Source organism: Arachis duranensis, chromosome 10, assembly GCF_000817695.3.
Source record: "Arachis duranensis cultivar V14167 chromosome 10, aradu.V14167.gnm2.J7QH, whole genome shotgun sequence".
In the NCBI taxonomy this organism is placed as follows: Eukaryota; Viridiplantae; Streptophyta; class Magnoliopsida; order Fabales; family Fabaceae; genus Arachis; species Arachis duranensis.
Window position 1 is genome coordinate 101,235,695 of NC_029781.3, and position 11,676 is coordinate 101,247,370.

Here is an 11,676-nt window from a genome sequence, read left to right on the forward strand (position 1 = left end):
TGGCAGAGCTGCGCGGAGTCCCAATGCACCTGCTGCACCACACGGGGGGCGTGTTGCAGTCCTGCCTGCATGCAGGAGACAGCCCCCCACTCCGAGAACCAGCGCCAGTGATGCTCCATGTATATATGCATGCGTTGGAGTCTCTCTTCTTCAGCTCCCATTCATTGTGTTTGAGTTGAGCTGAAGCAAAAAATATAAGGTAGTGCGAGAGAAGGAAGTGGGCAAGGCTGTAAGTAGTATTAGTGAGGAGAGTATAGTGAGTAGTAGTGAATGGTGGTGAGTTAAGTTTATACGTGGAAAGAAAAAGAATATTAATTTAAAGGATTAAAAAAAATGGTACATAATTATCTGGCGCCTGAAGAACATATTATTAACTATTTGGATCATTCTATTTATGTAAGTAAACAATTTTTTTTTTGCTGTATTTAAATTATTCTATTTTTTATGTATTTTTTTATACATGTATATTTTGTATTGAGAATATTATTCTGTGTATTTTATAAATATTTTCAGAATATAACAATAATTTTTATAAAATAAACGTTAATAATAATAATAATAATAATAATAATAGGTATAATTTGTTATAATTTTTGTTATTAAGAATACGTTGAAGAATAAAAAACATATTCCGAAGTTGTTGTAATAATATAATATACGTTGCATGAGTAAAAAATATTATAATAAACTAAATATGTAAAATGTATAAAAAATATATAATAGTATATTATTATTATAATATGTTATACTATATCGTTATTAAAAATTAAAAAAATAAATAAATTGATAAATTTAGTAAATAATACGTGATAGGTTAATATTATTAAATATTGTTATCGTATAAAAGGTGGAACGTCTATCGGTTGACTGTTCGAGGGATGAACCACTACATTCTTCACTGCTGCCTCAACTCCCACATCACCATTCTCATCTTCGTCGTCGGTTTCATAAGTGGCTTCGAAGTCCTCTTCGCTGTCACTATTCATTCCTTCGTACATCGTAGCTATATCATCATTTACATCTATATCATTTTGGACCGCTACTGTCTCTACAGCTTCAAACTCAACATACAACTCAATCTGCGGGTGTCTCATATAAGTCTGCCGGTGAATTTGAAACATATTCTGCATACTCGCTTCATCCGTGATCGGAATGGTATCAAACTGTATTAGACCACCAAAAACCACAACCGGATTCCGGTACAGAATTCTGCTCACTCTCATTAACGTACCATTCTCCATGCTTTGACATAGGCCGTTCTGCAGCTCCATTAACGTCATCGTGCATGGAACCACAAACGAAAACGGATTTTGTGACACAAACCTCACTCCCTCATGAGTATTACGTATTATCTCACCATTACGATACACCATCAAATTTGCGGTGTCCTCCATTACACCAACAACAACATCAAAGAATCCTCACAACACACTCAAATCTCACTCACTCGGTATGGAAAACACTATCGAGCTCTACCTTATATAGAGCGGTGCACTTAACACGCCCCCCACGTGGTGCACACTTGGACCAATCACCCTTCGCCACGTCAGCACGCAGGGGGCGTGCTGACGCAGCACGTCCCCCACGTGGTGCTGCTGCTGTCCAACCAAGTTCCGCCACGTCAGCACGCCCCCTGCGTGCTGCGTAGGTGGCTCAACCACAGCATGTCACCTAACTTCCATGCCCACCACGTGTTGTATGCACCACGCCCCCTGCGTGTTGTGCATTTCATCTGACACGTCCATCTCTGTGTAATACACACAGTTGCTCCATTTTCCCCCAATTCACCAAAATGTTTTTCATATTTAAATTAATGAGCCAAATTCTCAACTGTGTATCAGTATATCAGTATTTCAATGATTTTATTTTTAATCGTAAATCTTAATAATAAAAAATATATATATTATATAATTAAAATTAATAATTAAAAATTACTGAAATAACAGTATATTAATACATTTACAAACTTTCTTTATATATATATATAGTTTTTTTTTAATGCACTGATATTGCATACAGAAAACTAAAACTAGATACTTTTGTTCTCTTATCCGATGCTTATAGAAGAGCCAGACCAAAGACTTTTTTGTTTTTCTTTTTATTTGTCAGAGCCTTTTTTATTTATCACACAAGTCACATACCCACAATATGAGGTTTTTAAACCTCATTCAACCAAATACTAACTTTCATACACATAATATTTAGGGTTTTCAGCCACAATTAGCTTTAACTAAGTCTCAAATTCGGATGTATCTATTACAAAGGCAAAGAATTTCACCACTAAAGTAAACCTTGAGTGCGAGAACAATTTAATTTGCCATCGGATCTAGGCTTCAGCTGAAATTTTTAGAGCCTTATAACATTATCTTGAAAAAAATATTATCATGTGGCTTTTTTTTTTTGGACTTAAAAAGATAATTAGTTATATTATGGAAAGCTTTTCATTGGGTATGTCATCTGTGGACACTGAAGAGTTTGGAGTGTCATACTAAGTCACATCTTCCAAGCCCAAAAGAAAAAGTAACATATTTAATGGGTCATGTCAACTGTAATAAATCTAACCCAGCTTCTAATCAAACTTTCATATAATTTTTGGACGTGAACTTCCCGGGCTTCCCTGTATTGTTTTACCAAAGAGAATGGTTTTTATTAGGTTTACAATTTGGGGTTTCATTCTGTCCCACTGTTTTAAATTATGGCCCAAATAGAGAGACTTGTAAAGAGGATACAAAGTCATGGGCTAAATGTCTCAATAGAGAATAATAGAAATGATTGTGTCAGATCAAATGACAAAAACAAAAATGAATATATTAGAAAAAAATAAAGTCATTTGTTGGCCTGGACCTTGACAAAAAAAAAAATGAAGTCATTTAATATACAATCTAAATATTAACATTAACGGGTCCATAGCTCAGTGGTAGAGCATTTGACTGCAGATCAAGAGGTCACCGGTTCGAACCCGGTTGGGCCCTTAATTAATGCTGTTATGATTTTTATAGTTAATGATTAATACTTATCACCAATGTTTTAAAAATCGGATAACAAATCGTTGTAAAACTGTTGAACCGGATCATAACCCACCACTCTACTCTGAAGCAAAGTTAAATCCCCAAACTAAAACCTTAGGTTCTCCCTGCAACATTTCTGCCGCAGTGCTGCTGCCGTCCGTGCTCCGTGGCTTCTCTGTTTTGTTGGCTTGGAGCAGCTCGCCGTGTCGTCGCTCGCTGTCGTCTCCCCGGTCGCCGTCCGTGTCTCCGTCGAAGGTTAGTGTCACTGCTTTCACTTCTTCAGTTCTTGTTCGTGTCTCAGTCTTCTCTCCTCAGAGCCTCTGTTTGCTGATTTTTAATGTGAAACTGTGAAATTGCTAATTTTTGCTGATTTTGTGCTGCTGCTCTTTCTTTACTTCCTGAAAATTTTGTTGAAATTTTCGTGTTGCTGCTAAAATTGAAAATCAAATCATTGTTGAAATTTTTGTTTAGCGATTAGGGATTACTTGTTGCTGTTTTGTAATGTTTGTTGAAAATTCAGGTTTAGTGTGATTAGGGATTACTTGCTGTTGTTGAAATTTCAGGTTCAGTGTGACTAGGGATTACTTGTTGCTGTTTTGTAATGTTTGTTGAAATTTCAGGTTTAGTGTGAATGTGTGATTAGGGATTACTTGCTGATGTTAAAATTTCAGGTTTTGTGTGATTAGGGATTACTTTTGCTGTATTTGCTGCCGTTGAAATTTCAGGTTCAGTGTGACTAGGGATTAGTTGTTGCTGTTTTGTAATGTTTGTTGAACTTTCAGGTTTAGTGTGACTAGGGATTACTTGCTGCTGTTGAAATTTCAGGTTTAGTGTGATTAGGGATTACTTGTTGCTGTTTCGTAATGTAATAATGTTTGTTGCTGAATGATAATTTGTACTGCTGCTGTTTTCAATTTTGTGAATGAATGATTTATTAATTTCAGTTATGGATGATGATAGTATTAATCAAGAAGCAATTGCTGCTAACAATGTATTTGTGAATAATAACTTGTCTACCAATCCTCCTATTTTGATTTTTGTTACTTTTAAATTTGCTCCGGTCCATTTACAGGTTCATAAACACGGATGAAGTTGCCTTTGTTAATAACTTCTACGTTTCTTTTGCTTTTCTAGGATTTTTAATTGATATATAGCTTCAATTCAGTCACTATTTTTCTTGCTGATCTGCTAATGGTTTGGTATGCTCTTACAATTGCTGCAGCCACTGTTGAATAGTTACTGTGCATATGTGTGGACCATTTATTTAACGTACATGACAACTTGAGAAAAACCAGAGCCATGCATTTGATATAAGGCTTGGCTTTTAGATTTGTATATTTAGTATTTACAACTTAAGCAATTTCTCTCTGCTATTATCATTATTATTGCTTACCGTATCTGTTTAGTAGTACTTTTTATGTTTCTTTCGTTTTCAATTTGTTATAAATTTCTTTTGTATTCCATAATGTAATATATACTAAGGGCATCTTCAAGTTGGCATTTAATATTTAAGTTTTTTTTTTATTTAACTTTTGAATTTGTATTTTCATAATATCATATAGATTTGGTTGATATTCTATGTAGTGTTTTAAATTTTGAAGATATTTTAAAATTTATCTTAGACTATAATTATATTTTAGGATGTTTATTTATAATTTATTTATTATTCTATTCATAAACGGTTTTTTTGGTTGAATTACTGGTTGAACCGGTTAGACCAGTAAACCAATGAACCAATAACTAAAACGGTTTGATGATCGGTCCGGTTCTCAGAACCTTGCTTATAACTATATTATATAGTTGAAAGTTGGAACCCATCCTGAAGAATGAAGATAATATTTAATATTGGAACAAAACCAAAAAAGTGAGGAGCATTGGAAGTAGAAGGATAAACACGTTTGTTAATTTCACTTCTACCTTCTTTCTAGATTCAAGTCCAGATTTTGCCTTCTCTTTTTGGACTCAGGTTTTGTTGCTCACTCAATGATTACAATCAAGGGTATGCAAAGGGGGCGATTCTTGAATCCTGTACCCCAACTTGTTACTGGATTATCAAGCTCTGCTGCTGCAAGCTCTTGTGATGCCATGGATACAGCTAATCAACTGCAATCTCTTCATTCTCGGTAAATCAGAAACCTTTTAGTTAATTATTCAATTTCAATTGATTTCTTATTGAGCTGGAATTTTCTATTTACGTTTTGTTTGGATCGAACCTAATTAGTTGTGACTAAGGAGTTGGATTAAGGGTTTATCTAGAGAGATATGTCTTGGGATGCTGAACAGTACTTGTAAAAGTTGTTGCTGCAAGCATAAAATTTAATATGAGTTTGTTGCTCGTTTATATTCTCATATAAAGAATTAAAGATAATCCATGGTAGAATCAGCATTGTTTGAGCATAATGGAAGTTGCTCTGTATTGTCAGATATTTTGGTGATTACTTAACAAGTTAACATAATATTTGGAGTCTATCTAAAGGTAGATGAGGCAGGGTAATTGGTTTTTGGAACTTTATCCATGCATGTTCTTTGGTTGTTGACATGAAGACATTAGAGCTCTGTCCATTAAGCTCTAATGGATTTTCATTTTTAATGGTTTATTTTTTGGTACATAATTAATTTTAACATTATATAAACATTTTCAAGAAATCAATTGCCTTGATCTTAAATAATGTGTTCTGCTTTAGTTATCCTGAATACACAAGGGACAGTACAAAGGCCACAGAACATAGGAGTGCATTCAACAAATACAATATAAGGGGCCTATCTCAATGCCTGAATTGGCCTAAAAGGTTTAATGATAATTCTCATGCTGCCAGCTACTTGGTAAACCATCATTTTACATCTGATCGAAATACAGATGCAAAGGATTTCTCAAGTAAGGTGCAGTGGATCTTATGTTATGATACTCCCTATCCACCTTCTATTGTTATGTATTTAACCTCCGGTATAAAATATTAAGCTAGCAGCCATGTTGAATCTGTAAATTTCTTTCAATGAAAAACTCAAACTTCTCTGTTGTACATTTAATGCTGATGCGATATGATTTATCCATAATTATGTCTAATTAAGTATTTATTTGCTTTATTAACATTTTTCATTCTATTTGTTGCATCATATTGGATCATTTGTGACTCATAATTTATACAATGCTTCAGCTTCTTAAAGGTATTCCAGACTTTGTAAAGATAGTGGAGGTTGGTCCAAGGGATGGATTGCAGAATGAGAAGTCTATCGTTCCAACTGATGTAAAAGTTGAGTTGATAAAGCTGCTGGTTTCTTCTGGGTTGTCTGTCATCGAAGCAACAAGTTTTGTATCACCAAAATGGGTTCCACAGGTAACTGTTATTCCTAGATAAAATTGATCTATTCACAATTTACTAGTCAACACTATGATGAACTCCTGCAATGTTCTTCATCATAATTATGTGTTTTTTGGTATGTTTTCTACCATGTTTACATAATTTATTTTTATTAGAACTTAAAGAAGCTGCTATTTGTCAAGTTATTGTATGCAGAGATTCTCTTCTTGATTATTGTTCCCATAAGTCTTTTATATTTTGCTGGGTCCCCTTCCCCCCTCCTCTCTTCAATTCTTCACATGATCTATAGCCTGGGATGGTAGAGTTAGTTATGATTTCTATTGTACTTTCAAAATTGTGTTGCAGCCATAAAAATTTTTCAGACTGCATGTTTCTTCAAAACACGTTATCTGACAAACTGATTTCACATCTTTGAAACCAAATTCAGTTGGCAGATGCAAAGGATGTATTGGAAGGCATTCAAGATGTGGAAGGTGTTAGCTTTCCTGTATTAACTCCAAACCTTAAAGTAAGATATATATGTTTTAAAAATTATTATTCATTATGTATTTGCATATGCATTTAATTATCTAAACCTGTTTCTTTCAGGGCTTTGAGGCAGCTGTTGCTGCTGGGGCTAAGGAAGTGGCTGTTTTTCCTGCAGCTTCTGAATCATTCTCTAAAGCAAATCTCAACTCTGGCATTGAGGATAATCTTGCTCGTTGCCGAGACATTGCTTCAGCTTCTCGAAGCTACTCAATCCCTGTTCGTGGGTATAGTTTTCATTTTTCAATTGTTACTTGTCAATCTCTACAGAAAAGTTACGACATTTTCCGAGGTTTTCTGTTTCTACTAGTTTATTCAAAATGAGTTTATTTACATCTTTGAATTGTTGTTGTAATTGACACATTCTCATTCCTTTTTCATGATATATAGATGCTGATTTGTTTTTTCAATGGCAACATTTGATGGTATGCTCACTATTAAAGTACTTTCAACCATAGTCTCTTCCTATTATATTTGCATTTCGATGGTTGGAAGAGGGAATTAATGAAAAGATGATTTAGATTATAGAAATGGTTTTGTTGATCATAGGATGTATCTTAGACTCGTCTTTCATCCTAACTAGAATATAGGTACTTTTCCTTCAAATTATTTGAACAATCACAAGAGGACCATGCTGTTACTCTTCACTTTAAATTTCAAAACCATCATAGTAAATTATATAATCAGCCATGTGACTGGTTTCATACTTCAGATATATATCATGTGTTGTGGGATGTCCTTTTGAAGGACATGTTGCTCCAGCCAAAGTAGCATATGTGGCAAAGGCACTTAATGAGATGGGTTGCTCAGAGATTTCACTAGGTGATACGATTGGTGTTGGTACACCTGGTAATGTTTCTTCTGTTTGTTGTCATGTATGTTTTTTTAGCTATATTGGATTTGATTGCAGTGGTGCTGTATGTATAGATATGTTAAAAGTTTTTAGCTCTTATTTGTGTTGATCTGGTTCCCTTCTTTAGTTATATTATAATGTTGTCTCGTCAGTGATGAATTGTATCGAGTCTTTGCATATTTTACAATAATCTTACTTAAAATTCCCCTTCCATTTTTTACCCTGCTGTTTTAGTTTTAATTTTCAAATTTTTTGATTGGACTCAATCTGCTTCATGTTCGCAGGCACTGTCGTTCCAATGCTGGAAGCTGTTCTTGATGTTGTTCCAGTTGACAAGCTTGCTGTCCACTTTCATGATACTTATGGTCAGGCGCTTTCAAATACTCTAATTTCACTTCAGGTAAATGATTTCGTTTACTTTCTTTTTCGCTTATACTTCTCATTTTGTAGCCAGTTTGCGTTGGGATTTTTCTGGTGTTGAGTTGTGTCCCCATTCTCTCAAAGTAAACAATGAAAGAAACACTTGGAATTTCTCTAATCATAATGGATAACCTTGGTTCTGAACCTATCCTTTGTTATAACTATATGTGTAACGTTATGCAGATGGGGATCAGTGTAGTGGATTCATCTGTTTCCGGCCTTGGGGGTTGTCCGTATGCAAAGGGTGCAACTGGAAATGTTGCCACTGAGGATGTTGTTTACATGCTGGATGGAATTGGAGTGAAAACCAACGTGGACCTCGGAAAGCTCATGCAGGCCGGAGATTTCATCTGCAATCATTTAGGACGCGCATCGAATTCAAGAGCCGCAACGGCGTTGAGTAAAGTTAAAGCTCATGCTTCCAAACTTTGACTATGTTAAAGCTACACAATGCAATCCACATGATACATAGGTTAATGAATTTATCCACCGCATAACTTCTGTTCATGTGCTTTTATGACCATAGAGAATGAGAAAGAGGAGAGTTGCATCGCTTTGATTATTGAAGCATCACATGTTCAGCATTGTGATCTTAAAGACAAATGTTTTAAATAATGAAATGATTAAAGACATTAATGATTTTCATGCTGTGATTACCTTGTACTCTAGTCCAATAATATGATGTGTGACACAAGGTTAACTAGGAAGAAATGCATGCCTTTCCATTCATAAAGATCCCTGGAATCCAATCCCATATATGAATAGGGAGTTGAATCCAAAATAGTCCAACAAAATCAAATGAAGAATCTAGATGACATCAATGCTGAGAACATTTAAATTTGATGTCATGGTTGTACAGTTTACTTGAAGAGCACATAAAGAATCCAAACACTAATAACACAAGAATCACTAATAATGAACAATGTTATGTATCAAGTAACAGAACTAGAAAGCTGAATGTGTATACCACTGTCACTGTGTGAAGTGAAGTGAAAAATCTTTATGTCCTTTTAACTGACACTGTTCTTGATTTTCTCCCTCCCAATTAGAGAGAGAATTGTGCATGCATGTGTATACATTATAACTGTGTGAGAGCAGAAAGAAATTTATAGTTATTGAAGGGAGTTGGTGGTGGCATCAACAAGGTAGTTATTGCACCTTCTTTTTAACGTGGACTTTCAACTCAATCTGTGCTGCTTCATTGTTTCAACATTTAATGTACTGAGGATTTTGTCTCCCTAGCTAGCCTTGTTTTTCACCCTCATAGGGGTACACAACTACACATAATCAAACTTACATATTCTGGTGAAACGCACAATATACAAAAATAATTCAAAAATACTAAAATGTGAAATTCCAAGTCCATGAAAATTTATGTTCAATTTAACTATAAAGGATCATTATCGTTATTTTGTGCCTAAAATATAAATATAGCTTTGAGCCCCTTTTGATTGAAGTAGGACTACTACTATGGTTTCATTCATTTCATGTGAACAATATGCGTTCAACATCTTTTACCCATTTCCAATTGTAAACAAAAGTCAACTTGTATGTATTCTCTATTTTTGAATTCTTAAGCAAAAGTTTGCTTAAATCACGTGATAATAAAACTCATTAGTCATTTGTCATAAATTAATAGACCCCATATTATATTGTCGCTTTCTCCCTAAATTCACCATATTGGAATTTCTCTTTTATCTAAACATGCACTTATTATATTATTATATGGTCATATCATTGAGAATTTGAGATCCATTTATATTATCATGTTATTTATTTCACATTCTAACTTATTTGAGCTCTCAACTGTCACACACATTGGTTTAAACATAATATCCGAAACAAAACGAGGAATTAATAAAGAATTTTCTCTTAAAAAAAAAATAATCATCATCATTGTGTTGTTGTCTTCTCTATGAGCATATACATGAAGATGATGATGAATATGGATGCTGCTGATTGAATTTCATTAAAGATACTCAAATGGGGGTCTCTCACTTTAAATGCCAGAACCTTGTCGTCTTACATTTATGCATCCCTGTGACATTCTGTTGCCCTGAAAGTGACCTCACATTCACACTCAAACCTTAATTACCATAATCAAAATGGTTACTCACGTAATTATATTAAATAATTTAGTCAAATAAAATAATTTAATTATTAGTTTAGCATATGGTTCCGCATCCATTTTAGGATCCAGGTCCTATATGAATTATTTCTATATTGTTTTGGTCATGTATATATATATATATAATACTACTTATTTTGTATATACATAGATATAGCTATCATTGATGAATGTTGTCCTTCAACTTTAGATTGAAGAAGCAAGGACTTGAATTGTGTATACAAATGCAAGTGATGGTGCTGTGTGGCATTTAATTTTATTCATGCATGTTAAATTAAAAGTACTACTGCTACCATATATATAGACTCATCAATAAAAGAAAGTACTACTACTATTATATAGCTACCATATAGTTTTTTAAATCACCGTCCTCAATGATTTGCTCAATCTTTAAAGATATTATAATATTATATATCTTTTGAAGTGCATTAAATGTCAAATTTGGCCGTTTCTGAGGACTCTCTATAATTCTGATGCATTTTCAAAAACACTTTATAGTAATATCTGCTATCAAAATAATTCTATATGCTCCTTGCCAAAATATTAGAAAAGGGTAAGAAAATTAATCCCAGTTAAATTGTTATATATATATTTTTTGCCTTGCAAATGGGTAGAACATTATTATTATTATTATTATTATTTATGTGAAGCCCACTAAAGTGGATATATGGCTGGCAAATAATAAATAAAAAAGAATATATTAAAAAACAGAAAATGAAAATTGAAAGTTATTACAGTGGGACCTGGCTCATAATAACGAAAGAGAAATTAAGATGAGTGGACGGCTATGGACATTTGATTCTTTACTCAGCTTCATGATTAAAAGTGTTAATGTAGGTTGAAAAATTTTATGTGGATCCATGGCTAAGAATTCATCTATCTCATTATATATTATCACACTGTGGATTCCCAAGAACAATATCACAATATAATATAAAAAAGTTTTCAAGTATATCGATATACCGGTGTTTCAGTAATTTTTAACCGTTAATTACTGAAACACCAATATATATTTTTTATAATTAAAATGAACGATTAAAAATTATTGAAACATCCATATATTAGTATACTTAAAATTTTTTTATAATGTATATGTAGGACACCCTCTTTAGTAGTTTTAACTCTCTATGAAATTAATTATATATTATTATTTTTTCACCATACTCTGCTACCCTAGGCGGCCCCCATAATGCATCATGTTCATTATTCATAGATCCCCAACACTTTATGCAGATTTATTTAATTTCCATACAGTGAACTACAGACAAAAGCTTTCTCTCTTATATGTTATAGGAACTTGGACATACATTTGTGTTTTGTTTTAAATTAATTAAGGACAAAATAGAATATAATTTTGAATAATTACAATGTAAATAATGTAGAAGTAATTAATTATTATTGTTGTTGTGAACTTGTGATATA

The 11,676-nt window shown here is 33.4% G+C and overlaps 1 protein-coding gene and 1 non-coding gene across 3 annotated transcripts; both read left to right on the forward strand.

The window, feature by feature from the left end:
* The first annotated feature begins 2,900 nt into the window (after positions 1-2,900).
* TRNAC-GCA (transfer RNA cysteine (anticodon GCA)) lies at positions 2,901-2,972 on the forward strand. Its single transcript has one exon. It is a non-coding gene; the product is annotated as a tRNA-Cys (tRNA).
* Positions 2,973-3,082: 110 nt separating this feature from the next.
* LOC107471415 (hydroxymethylglutaryl-CoA lyase, mitochondrial) lies at positions 3,083-8,789 on the forward strand. Of its 2 annotated transcripts, XM_021132519.2 has the most exons (9): positions 3,083-3,263; positions 4,975-5,131; positions 5,693-5,888; positions 6,164-6,343; positions 6,756-6,836; positions 6,917-7,080; positions 7,566-7,702; positions 7,991-8,106; positions 8,310-8,789. In XM_021132519.2, exons 2-9 carry the CDS (start codon positions 4,992-4,994, stop codon positions 8,556-8,558), a joined length of 1,263 nt encoding a protein of 420 aa, XP_020988178.1. In that variant the 5' UTR covers positions 3,083-3,263; positions 4,975-4,991; the 3' UTR covers positions 8,559-8,789. The 2 variants fall into 2 exon arrangements, with proteins under 2 accessions (XP_020988178.1, XP_052111400.1); XM_052255440.1 differs by lacking the exons at positions 3,083-3,263; positions 4,975-5,131 and having other exon boundaries at positions 5,733-5,883.
* Positions 8,790-11,676: the final 2,887 nt, after the last annotated feature.

What these genes read in the sequence shown, in the direction of transcription:
- LOC107471415 (XM_021132519.2), top strand. Translation starts at nt 4,992, where the DNA reads ATGATTACAATCAAGGGTATGCAAAGGGGGCGATTCTTGAATCCTGTA. An exon ending in TATTAACTCCAAACCTTAAA is followed by an intron (nt 6,837 to 6,916) that starts GTAAGATATATA and finishes TGTTTCTTTCAG; the next exon opens with GGCTTTGAGGCAGCTGTTGC. An exon ending in TACTCAATCCCTGTTCGTGG is followed by an intron (nt 7,081 to 7,565) that starts GTATAGTTTTCA and finishes TTCATACTTCAG; the next exon opens with ATATATATCATGTGTTGTGG.